General features: G+C 42.3%; 1 protein-coding gene across 2 annotated transcripts in view; it reads right to left on the reverse strand.

Annotated features, from left to right (window-relative positions):
* Window positions 1-20,263, reverse strand: part of LOC128689903 (beta-galactosidase-1-like protein 2) — a gene marked incomplete at its 5' end in the record, with an annotated part of 76,111 nt that overhangs the window by 42,847 nt on the left and 13,001 nt on the right. The window contains 1 exon segment of one of the 2 annotated variants that reach the window (XM_070080707.1): window positions 7,841-7,987. Within the exon segment in view, the coding sequence (XP_069936808.1) occupies window positions 7,841-7,987 (147 nt within the window). 2 annotated transcript variants of the gene reach the window in all.

Raw genomic sequence — 20,263 nt, forward strand, 5'->3', positions numbered from 1 at the left:
ATTATTGATACCATATGTATCTCGGAGTATCGCAGTAAGCAGTAGATGTGTATTCTGATTGTTGAACGAGCCTGTCACCAATTGAAGGCAGACGGTGTTGACTCGCCTACGTGCACCTTCCGCCATTGTGAGTGCACTGAGGAAAACTGCGCAGCAATCAACAGAGTCAGGAGCTACTGCGCAGCCTGTCCGTACGGCCCAAGAGCGATACGAACAATAGAGAAGAATTATAGTTCTGCAGTTAGAAAGTACTGTGCCAGCTGTCTGATAGATGGCTAGGGAAGCTATAGTTCTGGAAATGGGAAGTAATATGCCCACAGTCTATGGATAGGTAGGGATATTATAGTTCTGGAAGAGAGGAGTGCAATGCTCGCAGTCTGAATGATGGGTAAGGGTGTACCGGTTCATCCTGAGGGAAATACATTGCCTGCGCTCTGAAGGATAAGTGGGGATGTAGCAGTTCTGGAGGTAAGAAATACAATACCTCTACCCCGAGGATCGGTAGGGATGTTGCAGTTAAGTAGGATTTTTTAGCAGAGCGTCACCGCAGTGAAGAATGAGTGCCTGCACTCTGAGTTATGTGGGAGGACGTTTTGGTTCTGGAGATGGAAAGTACAGTACCTAAATTCTGAAGGATGGTTGGAGATTTTGCATTTCTGGAGGTGGGAAGAAGAGTACAAGCTATCTGAAGGATGGGTGTTGATGTTACAGTTCAGGAGGTGGGAAGCACAATCTATGTAATGTAAACATTTGGTGATGATGTGGTTTTGGAGGTGTGATGTAAAGTGACCACATTGTGAAGCATATGTGAGGATGATCTAGTTCTGGAAGTAGGAATTACAGTGCCTGTACTCTGTAGGATGAGTGAGGATGCTGCAGTTCTGGAAATGGAAAGTGTTCTACAATGCTTACACTCTGTACAGCCAATTGGAATGTTGCACTTCTGGAACTTGGAAGAATGGTGTCTGCACTCTAAATGATGGGAGGAGAGATCACAATTCGAAGGGAGGAAAATACAGTGCCTAAACTTAAAGGATGGTTGGAGATGTTTTCTTTCCTCTGAAAGAAGTGTGGGGATGCAGCCGTTCTTGAAGATGAAAGAACAGTGTTTTCACTTTGAAGAACAGGTGGAAATGTTGCGATTCTGGTGATTGGAAGCAAATGCATATACTCTGCAAGACGGGTGGGATGTTGTAAGTGTGAACAAAATTAGGGCGGCAGTTATAACCATCTCTGAATCTTGGTTGGATGATACGGTGACTGACGACGAGGTCAAAATAGATGGTTACAATATAAAACGCTTAGATAGGAACAGAAAGGGTGGTGGAGTATGTGCCTACATTAGAAATGACTTAGCTTACAACCCAAGACCTGATTTAAATAACAATAAACTGGAGATTCTATGGTTTGAAGTGCTGCTTCCTAAGACCAAACCCATCTTAGTAGGAACTAGTTACCGCCCTCCTACCCAGGACCAGTTCTTAGAAGACTTTTCCAGAGTCTTGTCCAGAGTTGAAAACAATTGCGAGACAATAATACTGGGCGACTTTAATATCTGTTTTCAGCAGCAAAATAACGGGCTATGCAAAAGGTATAAGCAAATTCTAGGAATAAATAGTTACACTCAACTAATTAATACTCCAACCCGGATCACACAGTTCTCAGCCACCCTAATTGACCACATACTTTGTAACCGCTCTGAGAACATTAGTCAGTCAGGCGTCATTACCACAGGTCTTAGTGATCATTTCATCATTTACTGCACCAGGAAAATAACTAGGGATAGGATAGGCCTACACAGGACAATAAAAATGAGGTCAACTAGAAACTACAGTAAAGAAACACTGGTAAATAGGCTACACAATTGTGACTGGACAGAGATAACAAGTTGCACGGACGTAAACGATGCCTGGGAAAAATTCAAAACAATGTTCACTACCATCCTTGATAATATTGCACCAGTTAAAGAGGTTAGGATTAAACGAAGAACTGAACCCTGGATGAATACTGAGATATTAGATAATATGAAATTCAGAGACCAGCTGCTAAAAAGATTTAAAGCAAACAGACAGGATATTGCAGCACTAAATGAATTCCAAAGGGTGAGGAACAGAGTACAGAGACTTATAAAAGGAGCAAAGGCAAAGCACTACTGCTCAAAAATTGAAGAGTATAAGCATAACCCCAGAAAGCTCTGGCAACAACTAAAACAGTTGGGGTATAGCCATAAGCCAGTAGATAGGTCTAACATAGTACTCACTATCGATAATGAGGTATGCCACGAAACATCTAAGGTGGCAAATAGCTTTAATTCCTACTACACATCTGTTGCATCAACACTAGTAAGTAAACTACCAGCTGCATCAAATACCTTTAACACAGACTCTGATAAGTTTCAAACATACTATACCAATAAAGGGGTAACCCCAAACAGTTGTCAACTAGTAAGTGTATCTCATGACTTTATTCAAAAAGAACTAAGCAGGTTAAACCCAACTAAGAGCACAGGCCCTGATAACATCCCGTCTAAGTTCCTAAAAGATGGTGCTTCTGAACTGTCAATCCCTATTGCTCACATAATAAATCTATCAATCACCACTAATACAGTACCGGAGGGGTTCAAGGAGGCCAGAGTCACTCCTATCTTCAAGAAAAATAGTAGGTCTGATGTAAGCAACTATAGGCCTGTTAGTATACTCAGTATAATATCTAAAATTCTGGAGAGGGCGGTGTATTCTCAAGTAGTTAAGTACCTTAATGACAACAACATTCTCCATAGCTATCAATCGGGCTTTAGAAGATCCTACTCAACCGACACCTCCCTTATTAATCTGATGGATTACCTGAGAACTGAAATGTCAAAGGGGAACCTCATAGGCATGGTAACCTTAGACCTGCAAAAGGCCTTCGATACTGTCAACCACAATATATTATGTAATAAACTTCAAGCTATTGGAGCAATTTGACAGGAAATTTAGAGTCGGGTGACTTTCTTGATACGATCCAGGATTGTTTTTTAAAACAGTTTGTGACAGAGCCAACTAGGGGAAATAACCTCCTTGACTTGGTTCTTGCCAGTAGGGAAACACTAATTAATAATCTTGAGGTTAATGATGAGCTTGGGGAGAGTGATCACAAATCACTCAGTTTTAACATATCATGGAATTCCCCTAATAATGGCAATCAAGTCTCCGTCCCTGACTTTCGCTTGGCTGATTTCATAGGACTGAAAAATTACTTAGGTGGGCTGAACTGGAATGACCTGACTAGGGGTCAGGTAGGTGGTGATGGTTGCCGATATGATGCTTTCCAGGGCATAGTTCTAGCTGCTCAGTCAAATTATGTTCCAAATAGGGAAATCAGATCAAACAAAAATGATCCTAAATGCATGAACAATAGATTAAAATATCTGATTGGTCAAAAGAGAGGCATATATAGGCAAATCAAAAGAGGAGAGGGGCAATTAAGAAATCGATATATTCAGTTAAAGAGAGAAATAAAAAAGGGAATTAGAAAAGCAAAAAGAGATTATGAGGTTAAAGTTGCAAGAGAATCGAAGACTAACCCAAAAGGATTCTTTCAGGTATACAGAAGTAAGATCAGGGACAAGATAGGCCCACTCAAAAGTTCCTCGGGTCAGCTCACTGACAGTGATAAGGAAATGTGTAGAATTTTTAACACATACTTCCTCTCAGTTTTTACACAGGAGGATACCAGTGATATTCCAGTAATGATAAATTATGTAGAACAGGACGATAATAAACTGTGCACTATTAGGGTCACAAGTGACATGGTCCTTAGGCAAATAGATAAATTAAAACCTAACAAATCCCCAGGCCCTGATGAACTGTATGCAAGGGTTCTAAAGGAATGTAAAGAGGAGCTTAGCACACCTTTGGCTAATCTTTTCAACATATCACTACAAACTGGCATGGTGCCAGATAAGTGGAAAATGGCAAATGTGATACCTATTTTCAAAACAGGTGACAGGTCCTTAGCTTCGAACTATAGACCAATAAGCCTAACCTCCATAGTGGGAAAATTTATGGAATCAATAATTGCCGAGGCAGTTCGTAGCCACCTTGAAAAGCATAAATTAATCAACGAATCTCAGCATGGTTTTACAAAGGGACGTTCCTGCCTTACGAATTTATTAACTTTTTTCACTAAGGTATTTGAGGAGGTAGATCATGGTAACGAATATGATATTGTGTATATGGACTTCAGTAAGGCTTTTGACAGGGTCCCACATCAGAGACTATTGAGGAAAATTAAAGCACATGGAATAGGAGGAGAAATTTTTTCCTGGATAGAGGCATGGTTGACAAATAGGCAGCAGAGAGTTTGCATAAATGGGGAGAAATCAGAGTGGGGAAGCGTCACGAGCGGTGTTCCACAGGGGTCAGTGTTGGGCCCCCTGCTGTTCACAATCTACATAAACGACATAGATGAGGGCATAAAGAGCGACATCGGCAAGTTTGCCGATGACACCAAAATAGGCCGTCGAATTCATTCTGACGAGGACATTCGAGCACTCCAGGAAGATTTGAATAGACTGATGCAGTGGTCGGAGAAGTGGCAGATGCAGTTTAATATAGACAAATGCAAAGTTCTAAATGTTGGACAGGACAATAACCATGCCACATATAAACTAAATAATGTAGATCTTAATATTACGGATTGCGAAAAAGATTTAGGAGTTCTGGTTAGCAGTAATCTGAAACCAAGACAACAGTGCATAAGTGTTCGCAATAAAGCTAATAGAATCCTTGGCTTCATATCAAGAAGCATAAATAATAGGAGTCCTCAGGTTGTTCTTCAACTCTATACATCCTTGGTTAGGCCTCATTTAGATTATGCTGCACAGTTTTGGTCACCGTATTACAGAATGGATATAAATTCTCTGGAAAATGTACAAAGGAGGATGACAAAGATGATCCCATGTATCAGAAACCTTCCCTATGAGGATAGACTAAGGGCCCTGAAACTGCACTCTCTAGAAAGACGTAGAATTAGGGGGGATATGATTGAGGTTTATAAGTGGAAGACAGGAATAAATAAAGGGGATGTAAATAGTGTGCTGATAATATCTAGCCTAGACAGGACTCGCAGCAATGGTTTTAAGTTGGAAAAATTCAGATTCAGGAGGGATATAGGAAAGTACTGGTTTGGTAATAGAGTTGTGGATGAGTGGAACAAACTCCCAAGTACCGTTATAGAGGCCAGAACGTTGTGTAGCTTTAAAAATAGGTTGGATAAATACATGAGTAGATGTGGGTGGGTGTGAGTTAGACCTGATAGCTTGTGCTAACGGGTCGGTTGCCGTGTTCCTCCCTTGAGTCAATGTGACCTGACCTGACTAGGTTGGGTGCATTGGCTTAAGCCGGTAGGGACTTGGACCTGCCTCGCATGGGCCAGTAGGCCTTCTGCAGTGTTCCTTCGTTCTTATGTTCTTATGTTCTTATAGGTTCTGTAGACTGGTTTAAGTCCTACCTTAGCAACAGGAGACAAATAGTCAAAATCAACAAAACAGAATCAGAACCCCTGCCGATAACATGTGGAGTTCCCCATGGTAGTATTCTGGGTCCCTTATTATTCTTATGTTATGTCAATGATATGCCTATCAGTGTCAAGTGCAAACTCCTACTGTATGCAGATGACAGTGCTCTGTTAGTGTCAGGTAAAGACCCGCAAGATATTGCTAATGTTTTAACACTGGAACTGGAGTCCTGCAGCAAATGGTTAGTAGACAACAAACTATCATTACACCTAGGGAAAACTGAAGCCATTCTCTTTGGCACGAAACATAAACTGAGAAGGGTAAATAATTTTAATGTTCAATGTAATGGGGAGCCCATCACTTTGGTTTCATCAGTAAAATATTTGGGAATCCCCTTTGACCCATGCATGTCAGGAGAATTGATAGGGAACAGTGTAGTAAAGAAAGCGAATGCCAAACTGAAGTTCCTGTATAGACAAGCACAGTGTCTACCTACTGAGGCTCGCAGGACCCTATGTCTAGCCCTTATACAATGCCATATGGATTACGCTTGCACTTCTTGGTACTCTGCCTTGACAAAAAAACTGAAAGATAGACTGCAAATCACCCAGAACAAAATCGTAAGATTCATCCTGGGGCTGGGACCAAGAGAACATGTAGGCCAGGATGAATTACAGCAGTTGGATATGCTGAATGTTGAAGACAGAGTAAAACAACTGAAGCTAAATCATGTTTATAAAATTGCTCACAAACAATGTCCAGAATATCTTGCTGTCAATTTTGTCAAGGTTGGGAACCAAAGCAATCATAGTACTAGGGGGAGAGAGCACAACTTTGTAGTACCCACAGTCAGTGGCCAGGCTTCAAACACCTTTTATTGTACAGCAATAAAGGAATGGAACAGACTACCCGCACATGTCAAAGCCAGTCATAGCGTGAACCAGTTCAAGAAGAGTGCCAAAAGGTGTCTGATGAATGTAGCTACAGAAAGGGAGGGGAATGATTTTCTATTTTTTAGCTAACATACGTGTAAATTTTACCTTATTCCTTGTAATGACCCTCGTATTGTAGATAGTCTTAATGACCTTGATGTAGCAGATAGTCTTTTTAGTATGATAATAAGATGTTATCTTCATTGTAGAATAATAAGAAAATATTATAACCTTTATACAATAATAATAAGGTAAAAGGACCCCAATGGAAATAAGTCACTCTGTCTGACTTTTTTGGGTTATCCTAGGTTCTCTACACATATGCTGCTATGTATGATAATTCTATGTAACTGTATTTGTGTATACCTGAATAAACTTACTTACTTACTTACTTACTTACTTAACACGGGAGGTACTGTACTTGCGCTACGAAAGAAAATGTGAATTTCCAGTTCCTAAGTGGGAAGTATAGTTAGTTTACTCTGACGGATGGAGAGGGATGTTGTGATACTATATAATATTTACTCAGAGATGGTTGGTGTGGCATGCAAAGAGTACGTAACCTTTATTCGGCGCATGGACACACCCTCATTTACAGGCTATCTCCCCCAACCAGCGAACCAGGTTGCTAAGAGTTGATGATGGGGCCCCATCGTTCAACTAGTGACCAGGTTCTAGCCAATAAGAAGGTGGGATTGACAATCGCAGAGGTTATGTGGATACCGCTCTCCTGTCTGCCCTTGTCATTCCCACTCTAGAGCTGGTTGAAGCACGGTCTGCTATCTTGTGGCTTCTATTTCTGCCTTGCTTACCGTGGAGTGCACTATATTTATCACTGTACATAGTGTACATATTGCTGTTCTAAATTGGTGAAGGATAATATAAGTCTAAACTTTTTCTACTGTGTTTATTTGCTCCCATTACACCTGGGATAACAGGCCATTTGAAATCCTAGGTTGTAATAGTTGGTGATGTTGGAGTTCTAATAACGGGTAGGTAGGGATGTGATAGTTCTGGAGGTTAGAAGTAGTATCTAAACTCTCCATGATGGGTGGGAATGTTGCTAGCTTGGTGAATGTGTCTGCAACTTGAAAGTACAGTTCCTGCACTCCGTAGAATGGGTGGGGATAATTCAGGCCTAGAGGTGGCAGTACAATGCCTCACTCTGTAGAATAAGCGGATATTATGTAGTTCTCGGGGTAGAAAGCACAGTGCCTGCGCTCTGAAGGATGGGGAAGGTCGCACTTCAGAGCGTTTTGAAATGAAATATGGACGAAGATGTTGACGTCTTGGAGGTAAGATACAAAGGGACTACACTTTGAAAGACTGGTGAGGACGTTATAATTCTCCAAGTGGGAAGAACAGTGCCAATACTTTGTATGATGTGTAGTTACTAAGAGAGACTAACCATAAGAGGAGACGTCAGGACCGTAGTTTGGCCAGATGTCGAGAGTGTTAGCACCAGCCATGAAGCCAAAGCTCGTCCCACCGATGAACATGTACATGTTGACCGAGGAGTTGTACTGCAAGATTTCCTCCAGTGTGTCTGCGAAGTCTTTATATAATGGAGGAAGAGATGCAGTGAGTAACACCGGGAACAGGCGAAACAGGATGTTGATGAAAGGAAATAGAAAAAAATAAGATTATTAGGGGGATTAGAAAAGAAATATGTTATAAAATCAGTGGCTACAAATTATATGACAAAATGTAAATGTTAACAGTGAGAAATAAATAACTAGAAAAAAATGTTGTAAGTAGCGAAGCAGTATTAATAACAGTGAGATAATACTGAAGAAAGTAACCGCTGATGAGCATTTACAAGACATTTAAATAACTTGTTGAAGATTTGTAGCGTATCTCGCATCTGCTTGACAGTAGGGGTTGCAAGATCCTGTACGAGGCACAAGTACGCTCACACCTTGAGTATGCTCCACTTTCTTGGTTTGCCTGCCCCCCCTCTCATCTGCGACTGCTTGACAGAGTAGAGAACAGAGCAAGACGTCTCATCTCTCGCCTGGACCCATCCTGGATAGATCTGTCATTTCAGCAGAGCCTTCAACATAGGAGGGATGTGGGTGGCCTTACTGTTATGTACAAGGCCAATATTGTCAAAATACCACACTTGGATCCACTTCGAGGACAGCGTGAAACAAGCTTTTATGCCACAAGACGGTCAGAAAGCAGCAACTTCACTCTGGCTGTACCCTTCTCCAGAACATCACTCCATCTGAGATCATACATACCCAGGATGACTCGAGTATGGAACACATTCGTACAGCATAATGATGTCAACGAGATAAAGTCAGTTGATCAAATGAAAATGCTGGCCCACAGATGGCTCCAACTTCATCCTGTTCCGTACTTGTATGTCTCATAACAATAAAAATGCTTTCAAATGAGCTGATGTAGGTAACAGCTCTTAGCTTGCCAATAAAGTTAGGAATCCTTAACCTGTAATATAGCTGTCAATAAAGCTAGGGATCCTTAACCTTGTCAAACCCTGTGTAAAAAAAAAAAAAAAAAAAGAGAGAGAGAGAGAGAGAGAGAGAGAGAGGGAGAGAGAGACAGATGGAGAAAATTTTAACTAATAAAATTTACTTCCCACCTCAAGGATTCAAGTCCGGCTAACCGGTTTCCACGAATCACTTCATAAACGTTACCTCGCTCACACTCCAACAGCACCTCTAGGCGTAAAAACCATTTGCCTCCACTCACTTCTATCATAACACGCTCACTCATGCCTCTTGGATGTCCAAGCCCCTCGCACACAAAACCTCCTTTACCCACCTCCATCCATTCCTAGGACGACCCCTACCTGGCCTCCTACCCACTACAGATTGATATACCCTCCGAGTAATCCTAGTTTGCTTGACTAATACAACTGGAAACTTAAAAGGAAAACTGAATTGTGCAGACACTTTCCATTTTCATGTTTGAAACTTAAAGAGAGTAGTGACACTCCCTGTTTACAGGTGAGAAAGTTAAGAGAGTAGTGACACTCCCTGTTTACAAGTGAGAAAGTTAAGAGAGTAGTGACACTCCCTGTTTACAGGTGAGAAAGTTAAGAGAGTAGTGACACTTCCTGTTTACAGGTGAGAAAGTTAAGAGAGTAGTGACACTTCCTGTTTACAGGTGAGAAAGTTAAGAGAGTAGTGACACTCCCTGTTTACAGGTGAGAAAGTTAAGAGAGTAGTGACACTTCCTGTTTACATGTGAGAAAGTTAAGAGAGTAGTGACACTCCCTGTTTACAGGTGAGAAAGTTAAGAGAGTAGTGACACTCCCTGTTTACAGGTGAGAAAGTTAAGAGAGTAGTGACACTCCCTGTTTACAGGTGAGAAAGTTAAGAGAGTAGTGACACTCCCTGTTTACAGGTGAGAAAGTTAAGAGAGTAGTGACACTCCATGTTTACAGGTGAGAAAGTTAAGAGAGTAGTGACACTCCCTGTTTACAGGTGAGAAAGTTAAGAGAGTAGTGACACTCCCTGTTTACAGGTGAGAAAGTTAAGAGAGTAGTGACACTCCTTGTTTACAGGTGAGAAAGTTAAGAGAGTAGTGACACTTCCTGTTTACAGGTTACCTGGAGGTTACCTGGAGGTTATTCCGGGGATCAACGCCCCCGCGGCCCGGTCCACGACCAGGCCTCCCGATGGATCAGGGCTTGATCAACTAGGCTGTTACTGCTGGCCGCACGCAGTCCGACGTACGAGCCACAGCCCGGCTGATCCGGCACTGACTTTAGGTATCTGTCCAGCTCTCTCTTGAAGGCAGCCAGGGGTGAGAAACTTAAGAGAGTAGTGACACTCCCTGTTTACAGGTGAGAAAGTTAAGAGAGTAGTGACACTTCCTGTTTACAGATGAGAAAGTTAAGAGAGTAGTGACACTTCCTGTTTACAGGTGAGAAAGTTAAGAGAGTAGTGACACTCCCTGTTTACAGGTGAGAAAGTTAAGAGAGTAGTGACACTTCCTGTTTACAGGTGAGAAAGTTAAGAGAGTAGTGACACTCCCTGTTTACAGGTGAGAAAGTTAAGAGAGTAGTGACACTCCCTGTTTACAGGTGAGAAAGTTAAGAGAGAAGTGACACTTCCTGTTTACAGGTGAGAAAGTTAAGAGAGTAGTGACACTCCCTGTTTACAGGTGAGAAAGTTAAGAGAGTAGTGACACTCCCTGTTTACAGGTGAGAAAGTTAAGAGAGTAGTGACACTTCCTGTTTACAGGTGAGAAAGTTAAGAGAGTAGTGACACTTCCTGTTTACAGGTGAGAAAGTTAAGAGAGTAGTGACACTCGCTGTTTACAGGTGAGAAAGTTAAGAGAGTAGTGACACTTCCTGTTTACAGGTGAGAAAGTTAAGAGAGTAGTGACACTCCCTTTTTACAGGTGAGAAAGTTAAGAGAGTAGTGACACTACCTGTTTACAGGTGAGAAAGTTAAGAGAGTAGTGACATTTCCTGTTTACAGGTGAGAAAGTTAAGAGAGTAGTGACACTCCCTGTTTACAGGTGAGAAAGTTAAGAGAGTAGTGACACTCCCTGTTTACAGGTGAGAAAGTTAAGAGAGTAGTGACACTCCCTGTTTACAGGTGAGAAAGTTAAGAGAGTAGTGACACTCCCTGTTTACAGGTGAGAAAGTTAAGAGAGTAGTGACACTCCCTGTTTACAGGTGAGAAAGTTAAGAGAGTAGTGACACTTCCTGTTTACAGGTGAGAAAGTTAAGAGAGTAGTGACACTCCCTGTTTACAGGTGAGAAAGTTAAGATAGTAGTGACTCTCCCTGTTTACAGGTGAGAAAGTTAAGAGAGTAGTGACACTCCCTGTTTACAGGTGAGAAAGTTAAGAGAGTAGTGACACTCCCTGTTTACAGGTGAGAAAGTTAAGAGAGTAGTGACACTTCCTGTTTACAGGTGAGAAAGTTAAGAGAGTAGTGACACTCCCTGTTTACAGGTGAGAAAGTTAAGAGAGTAGTGACACTCCCTGTTTACAGGTGAGAAAGTTAAGAGAGTAGTGACACTCCCTGTTTACAGATGAGAAAGTTAAGATGAGAAAGTTAAGAGAGTAGTGACACTCCCTGTTTACAGGTGAGAAAGTTAAGAGAGTAGTGACACTTCCTGTTTACAGGTGAGAAAGTTAAGAGAGTAGTGACACTCCCTGTTTACAGGTGAGAAAGTTAAGAGAGTAGTGACACTCCCTGTTTACAGGTGAGAAAGTTAAGAGAGTAGTGACACTCCCTGTTTACAGGTGAGAAAGTTAAGAGAGTAGTGACACTTCCTGTTTACAGGTGAGAAAGTTAAGAGAGTAGTGACACTCCCTGTTTACAGGTGAGAAAGTTAAGAGAGTAGTGACACTTCCTGTTTACAGGTGAGAAAGTTAAGAGAGTAGTGACACTCCCTGTTTACAGGTGAGAAAGTTAAGAGAGTAGTGACACTTCCTGTTTACATGTGAGAAAGTTAAGAGAGTAGTGACACTCCCTGTTTACAGGTGAGAAAGTTAAGAGAGTAGTGACACTCCCTGTTTACAGGTGAGAAAGTTAAGAGAGTAGTGACACTCCCTGTTTACAGGTGAGAAAGTTAAGAGAGTAGTGACACTCCCTGTTTACAGGTGAGAAAGTTAAGAGAGTAGTGACACTCCCTGTTTACAGGTGAGAAAGTTAAGAGAGTAGTGACACTCCCTGTTTACAGGTGAGAAAGTTAAGAGAGTAGTGACACTCCCTGTTTACAGGTGAGAAAGTTAAGAGAGTAGTGACACTCCCTGTTTACAGGTGAGAAAGTTAAGAGAGTAGTGACACTTCCTGTCTACAGGTGAGAAACTTAAGAGGGTAGTGACACTCCCTGTTTACAGGTGAGAAACTTAAGAGAGTAGTGACACTCCCTGTTTACAGGTTACCTGGAGGTTACCTGGAGGTTATTCCGGGGATCAACGCCCCCGCGGCCCGGTCCACGACCAGGCCTCCCGATGGATAAGGGCTTGATCAACTAGGCTGTTACTGCTGGCCGCACGCAGTCCGACGTACGAGCCACAGCCCGGCTGATCCGGCACTGACTTTAGGTATCTGTCCAGCTCTCTCTTGAAGGCAGCCAGGGGTGAGAAACTTAAGAGAGTAGTGACACTCCCTGTTTACAGGTGAGAAAGTTAAGAGAGTAGTGACACTCCCTGTTTACAGGTGAGAAAGTTAAGAGAGTAGTGACACTCCCTGTTTACAGGTGAGAAAGTTAAGAGAGTAGTGACACTCCCTGTTTACAGGTGAGAAAGTTAAGAGAGTAGTGACACTCCCTGTTTACAGGTGAGAAAGTTAAGAGAGTAGTGACACTCCCTGTTTACAGGTGAGAAAGTTAAGAGAGTAGTGACACTCCCTGTTTACAGGTGAGAAAGTTAAGAGAGTAGTGACACTCCCTGTTTACAGGTGAGAAAGTTAAGAGAGTAGTGACACTCCCTGTTTACAGGTGAGAAAGTTAAGAGAGTAGTGACACTCCCTGTTTACAGGTGAGAAAGTTAAGAGAGTAGTGACACTTCCTGTTTACAGGTGAGAAAGTTAAGAGAGTAGTGACACTCCCTGTTTACAGGTGAGAAAGTTAAGAGAGTAGTGACACTCCCTGTTTACAGGTGAGAAAGTTAAGAGAGTAGTGACACTCCCTGTTTACAGGTGAGAAAGTTAAGAGAGTAGTGACACTTCCTGTTTACAGGTGAGAAAGTTAAGAGAGTAGTGACACTCCCTGTTTACAGGTGAGAAAGTTAAGAGAGTAGTGACACTCCCTGTTTACAGGTGAGAAAGTTAAGAGAGTAGTGACACTCCCTGTTTACAGGTGAGAAAGTTAAGAGAGTAGTGACACTCCCTGTTTACAGGTGAGAAAGTTAAGAGAGTAGTGACACTCCCTGTTTACAGGTGAGAAAGTTAAGAGAGTAGTGACACTCCCTGTTTACAGGTGAGAAAGTTAAGAGAGTAGTGACACTCCCTGTTTACAGGTGAGAAAGTTAAGAGAGTAGTGACACTCCCTGTTTACAGGTGAGAAAGTTAAGAGAGTAGTGACACTCCCTGTTTACAGGTGAGAAAGTTAAGAGAGTAGTGACACTCCCTGTTTACAGGTGAGAAAGTTAAGAGAGTAGTGACACTCCCTGTTTACAGGTGAGAAAGTTAAGAGAGTAGTGACACTCCCTGTTTACAGGTGAGAAAGTTAAGAGAGTAGTGACACTTCCTGTTTACAGGTGAGAAAGTTAAGAGAGTAGTGACACTCCCTGTTTACAGGTGAGAAAGTTAAGAGAGTAGTGACACTCCCTGTTTACAGGTGAGAAAGTTAAGAGAGTAGTGACACTCCCTGTTTACAGGTGAGAAAGTTAAGAGAGTAGTGACACTCCTGTTTACAGGTGAGAAAGTTAAGAGAGTAGTGACACTCCCTGTTTACAGGTGAGAAAGTTAAGAGAGTAGTGACACTCCCTGTTTACAGGTGAGAAAGTTAAGAGGGTAGTGACACTCCCTGTATACAGGTGAGAAACTTAAGAGAGTAGTGACACTCCCTGTTTACAGGTGAGAAACTTAAGAGAGTAGTGACACTCCCTGTTTACAGGTGAGAAACTTAAGAGAGTAGTGACACTCCCTGGAGGTTTTTACAGGTGAGAATCAGGGCTTGATCAACTAGGCTGTTACTGCTGGCCGCAGCAGTAGTACGAGACACTGATCCCTGTTTACAGGTGAGAAACTTAAGAGAGTAGTGACACTCCCTGTTTACAGGTGAGAAAGTTAAGAGAGTAGTGACACTTCCTGTTTACAGGTGAGAAAGTTAAGAGAGTAGTGACACTCCCTGTTTACAGGTGAGAAAGTTAAGAGAGTAGTGACACTCCCTGTTTACAGGTGAGAAAGTTAAGAGAGTAGTGACACTTCCTGTTTACAGGTGAGAAAGTTAAGAGAGTAGTGACACTCCCTGTTTACAGGTGAGAAAGTTAAGAGAGTAGTGACACTCCCTGTTTACAGGTGAGAAAGTTAAGAGAGTAGTGACACTCCCTGTTTACAGGTGAGAAAGTTAAGAGAGTAGTGACACTCCCTGTTTACAGGTGAGAAAGTTAAGAGAGTAGTGACACTCCCTGTTTACAGGTGAGAAAGTTAAGAGAGTAGTGACACTCCTGTTTACAGGTGAGAAAGTTAAGAGAGTAGTGACACTCCCTGTTTACAGGTGAGAAAGTTAAGAGAGTAGTGACACTCCCTGTTTACAGGTGAGAAAGTTAAGAGAGTAGTGACACTTCCTGTTTACAGGTGAGAAAGTTAAGAGAGTAGTGACACTCCCTGTTTACAGGTGAGAAAGTTAAGAGAGTAGTGACACTCCCTGTTTACAGGTGAGAAAGTTAAGAGAGTAGTGACACTCCCTGTTTACAGGTGAGAAAGTTAAGAGAGTAGTGACACTTCCTGTTTACAGATGAGAAAGTTAAGAGAGTAGTGACACTTCCTGTTTACAGGTGAGAAAGTTAAGAGAGTAGTGACACTCCCTGTTTACAGGTGAGAAAGTTAAGAGAGTAGTGACACTTCCTGTTTACAGGTGAGAAAGTTAAGAGAGTAGTGACACTCCCTGTTTACAGGTGAGAAAGTTAAGAGAGTAGTGACACTCCCACGACCAGGCCTCCTGTTTACAGGTGAGAAAGTTAAGAGAGTAGTGACACAGCCCTGCTTACAGGTGAGAAACTTAAGAGTAGTAGTGACACTCCTCTTGAAGGCAGCCAGGGGTGAGAAACTTAAGAGAGTAGTGACACTCCCTGTTTACAGGTGAGAAAGTTAAGAGAGTAGTGACACTCCCTGTTTACAGGTGAGAAAGTTAAGAGAGTAGTGACACTCCCTGTTTACAGGTGAGAAAGTTAAGAGAGTAGTGACACTCCCTGTTTACAGGTGAGAAAGTTAAGAGAGTAGTGACACTCCCTGTTTACAGGTGAGAAAGTTAAGAGAGTAGTGACACTCCCTGTTTACAGGTGAGAAAGTTAAGAGAGTAGTGACACTCCCTGTTTACAGGTGTGAGAAAGTTAAGAGAGTAGTGACACTCCCTGTTTACAGGTGAGAAAGTTAAGAGAGTAGTGACACTCCCTGTTTACAGGTGAGAAAGTTAAGAGAGTAGTGACACTCCCTGTTTACAGGTGAGAAAGTTAAGAGAGTAGTGACACTCCCTGTTTACAGGTGAGAAAGTTAAGAGAGTAGTGACACTTCCTGTTTACAGGTGAGAAAGTTAAGAGAGTAGTGACACTCCCTGTTTACAGGTGAGAAAGTTAAGAGAGTAGTGACACTCCCTGTTTACAGGTGAGAAAGTTAAGAGAGTAGTGACACTCCCTGTTTACAGGTGAGAAAGTTAAGAGAGTAGTGACACTCCCTGTTTACAGGTGAGAAAGTTAAGAGAGTAGTGACACTCCCTGTTTACAGGTGAGAAAGTTAAGAGAGTAGTGACACTCCCTGTTTACAGGTGAGAAAGTTAAGAGAGTAGTGACACTCCCTGTTTACAGGTGAGAAAGTTAAGAGAGTAGTGACACTCCCTGTTTACAGGTGAGAAAGTTAAGAGAGTAGTGACACACAGGTGAGAAAGTTAAGAGAGTAGTGACACCTGTTTACAGGTGAGAAAGTTAAGAGAGTAGTGACACTCCCTGTTTACAGGTGAGAAAGTTAAGAGAGTAGTGACACTCCCTGTTTACAGGTGAGAAAGTTAAGAGAGTAGTGACACTTCCTGTTTACAGGTGAGAAAGTTAAGAGAGTAGTGACACTCCCTGTTTACAGGTGAGAAAGTTAAGAGAGTAGTGACACTCCCTGTTTACAGGTGAGAAAGTTAAGAGAGTAGTGACACTCCCTGTTTACAGGTGAGAAAGTTAAGAGAGTAGTGACACTCCCTGTTTACAGGTGAGAAAGTTAAGAGAGTAGTGACACTCCCTGTTTACAGGTGAGAAAGTTAAGAGAGTAGTGACACTCCCTGTTTACAGGTGAGAAAGTTAAGAGAGTAGTGACACTCCCTGTTTACAGGTGAGAAAGTTAAGAGAGTAGTGACACTCCCTGTTTACAGGTGAGAAAGTTAAGAGAGTAGTGACACTTCCTGTCTACAGGTGAGAAACTTAAGAGGGTAGTGACACTCCCTGTTTACAGGTGAGAAACTTAAGAGAGTAGTGACACTCCCTGTTTACAGGTGAGAAACTTAAGAGAGTAGTGACACTCCCTGTTTACAGGTGAAAAACTTAAGAGAGTAGTGACACTCCCTGTTTACAGGTTACCTGGAGGTTACCTGGAGGTTATTCCGGGGATCAACGCCCCCGCGGCCCGGTCCACGACCAGGCCTCCCGATGGATCAGGGCTTGATCAACTAGGCTGTAACTGCTGGCCGCACGCAGTCCGACGTACGAGCCACAGCCCGGCTGATCCGGCACTGACTTTAGGTATCTGTCCAGCTCTCTCTTGAAGGCAGCCAGGGGTGAGAAACTTAAGAGAGTAGTGACACTCCCTGTTTACAGGTGAGAAAGTTAAGAGAGTAGTGACACTCCCTGTTTACAGGTGAGAAAGTTAAGAGAGTAGTGACACTCCCTGTTTACAGGTGAGAAAGTTAAGAGAGTAGTGACACTTCCTGTTTACAGGTGAGAAAGTTAAGAGAGTAGTGACACTCCCTGTTTACAGGTGAGAAAGTTAAGAGAGTAGTGACACTCCCTGTTTACAGGTGAGAAAGTTAAGAGAGTAGTGACACTCCCTGTTTACAGGTGAGAAAGTTAAGAGAGTAGTGACACTCCCTGTTTACAGGTGAGAAAGTTAAGAGAGTAGTGACACTCCCTGTTTACAGGTGAGAAAGTTAAGAGAGTAGTGACACTTCCTGTTTACAGGTGAGAAAGTTAAGAGAGTAGTGACACTCCCTGTTTACAGGTGAGAAAGTTAAGGGAGTAGTGACACTCCCTGTTTACAGGTGATAAAGTTAAGAGAGTAGTGACACTCCCTGTTTACAGGTGATAAAGTTAGGAGAGTAGTGACACTCCCTGTTTACAGGTGAGAAAGTTAAGAGTGTAGTGACACTCCCTGTTTACAGGTGAGAAAGTTAAGAGAGTAGTAGTGACACTCCCTGACACTTCCTGTTTACAGCTGATCCGGTGACATCTGTCCAGCCTGTTTACAGGTGAGAAAGTTAAGAGAGTAGTGACACTCCCTGTTTACAGGTGAGAAAGTTAAGAGAGTAGTGACACTCCCTGTTTACAGGTGAGAAAGTTAAGAGAGTAGTGACACTCCCTGTTTACAGGTGAGAAAGTTAAGAGAGTAGTGACACTCCCTGTTTACAGGTGAGAAAGTTAAGAGAGTAGTGACACTCCCTGTTTACAGGTGAGAAAGTTAAGAGAGTAGTGACACTCCCTGTTTACAGGTGAGAAAGTTAAGAGAGTAGTGACACTCCCTGTTTACAGGTGAGAAAGTTAAGAGAGTAGTGACACTCCCTGTTTACAGGTGAGAAAGTTAAGAGAGTAGTGACACTTCCTGTTTACAGGTGAGAAAGTTAAGAGAGTAGTGACACTCCCTGTTTACAGGTGAGAAAGTTAAGAGAGTAGTGACACTCCCTGTTTACAGGTGAGAAAGTTAAGAGAGTAGTGACACTCCCTGTTTACAGGTGAGAAAGTTAAGAGAGTAGTGACACTTCCTGTTTACAGGTGAGAAAGTTAAGAGAGTAGTGACACTTCCTGTTTACAGGTGAGAAAGTTAAGAGAGTAGTGACACTCCCTGTTTACAGGTGAGAAAGTTAAGAGAGTAGTGACACTTCCCTGTTTACAGGTGAGAAAGTTAAGAGAGTAGTGACACTCCCTGTTTACAGGTGAGAAAGTTAAGAGAGTAGTGACACTCCCTGTTTACAGGTGAGAAAGTTAAGAGAGTAGTGACACTCCCTGTTTACAGGTGAGAAAGTTAAGAGAGTAGTGACACTCCCTGTTTACAGGTGAGAAAGTTAAGAGAGTAGTGACACTCCCTGTTTACAGGTGAGAAAGTTAAGAGAGTAGTGACACTCCCTGTTTACAGGTGAGAAAGTTAAGAGAGTAGTGACACTCCCTGTTTACAGGTGAGAAAGTTAAGAGAGTAGTGACACTCCCTGTGTACAGGGGAGAAAGTTAAGAGAGTAGTGACACTTCCTGTTTGAGAAAGTTAAGAGAGTAGTGACACTCCCTGTTTACAGGTGAGTTAAGAGAGTAGTGACACTCCCTGTTTAGAGGTGAGAAAGTTAAGAGAGTAGTGACACTCCCTTTTTACAGGTGAGAAAGTTAAGAGAGTAGTGACACTCCCTGTTTACAGGTGAGAAAGTTAAGAGAGTAGTGACACTCCCTGTTTACAGATGAGAAAGTTAAGAGAGTAGTGACACTCCCTGTTTACAGGTGTAAGAGAGTTACAGGTGAGAAAGTTAAGAGAGTAGTGACACTACCTGTTTACAGGTGAGAAAGTTAAGAGAGTAGTGACATTTCCTGTTTACAGGTGAGAAAGTTAAGAGAGTAGTGACACTCCCTGTTTACAGGTGAGAAAGTTAAGAGAGTAGTGACACTACCTGTTTACAGGTGAGAAAGTTAAGAGAGTAGTGACACTTCCTGACATGTGAGAAAGTTAAGAGAGTAGTTCCTGTTTACAGGTGAGAAAGTTAAGAGAGTAGTGACACTCCCTGTTTACAGGTGAGAAAGTTAAGAGAGTAGTGACACTCCCTGTTTACAGGTGAGAAAGTTAAGAGAGTAGTGACACTTCCTGTTTACAGGTGAGAAAGTTAAGAGAGTAATGACACTCCCTGTTTACAGGTGAGAAAGTTAAGAGAGTAGTGACACTCACTGTTTACAGGTGAGAAAGTTAAGAGAGTAGTGACACAGGTGAGAAAGTTAAGAGAGTAGTGACACTCCCTGTTTACAGGTGAGAAAGTTAAGAGAGTAGTGACACTCCCTGTTTACAGGTGAGAAAGTTAAGAGAGTAGTGACACTTCCTGTTTACAGGTGAGAAAGTTAAGAGAGTAGTGACACTCCCTGTTTACAGGTGAGAAAGTTAAGAGAGTAGTGACACTCCCTGTTTACAGGTGAGAAAGTTAAGAGAGTGGTGACACTCCCTGTTTACAGGTGAGAAAGTTAAGAGAGTAGTGACACTCCCTGTTTACAGGTGAGAAAGTTAAGAGAGTAGTGACACTTCCTGTTTACAGGTGAGAAAGTTAAGAGAGTAGTGACACTCCCTGTTTACAGGTGAGAAAGTTAAGAGAGTAGTGACACTCCCTGTTTACAGGTGAGAAAGTTAAGAGAGTAGTGACACTCCCTGTTTACAGATGAGAAAGTTAAGAGAGTAGTGACACTCCCTGTTTACAGGTGAGAAAGTTAAGAGAGTAGTGACACTTCCTGTTTACAGGTGAGAAAGTTAAGAGAGTAGTGACACTCCCTGTTTACAGGTGAGAAAGTTAAGAGAGTAGTGACACTCCCTGTTTACAGGTGAGAAAGTTAAGAGAGTAGTGACACTCCCTGTTTACAGGTGAGAAAGTTAAGAGAGTAGTGACACTTCCTGTTTACAGGTGAGAAAGTTAAGAGAGTAGTGACACTTCCTGTTTACAGGTGAGAAAGTTAAGAGAGTAGTGACACTCCCTGTTTACAGGTGAGAAAGTTAAGAGAGTAGTGACACTTCCTGTTTACATGTGAGAAAGTTAAGAGAGTAGTGACACTCCCTGTTTACAGGTGAGAAAGTTAAGAGAGTAGTGACACTCCCTGTTTACAGGTGAGAAAGTTAAGAGAGTAGTGACACTCCCTGTTTACAGGTGAGAAAGTTAAGAGAGTAGTGACACTCCCTGTTTACAGGTGAGAAAGTTAAGAGAGTAGTGACACTCCCTGTTTACAGGTGAGAAAGTTAAGAGAGTAGTGACACT

The sequence above is a fragment of the Cherax quadricarinatus genome, unplaced genomic scaffold (genome assembly GCF_038502225.1).
Source record: "Cherax quadricarinatus isolate ZL_2023a unplaced genomic scaffold, ASM3850222v1 Contig816, whole genome shotgun sequence".
NCBI classification, from domain to species: Eukaryota; Metazoa; Arthropoda; class Malacostraca; order Decapoda; family Parastacidae; genus Cherax; species Cherax quadricarinatus.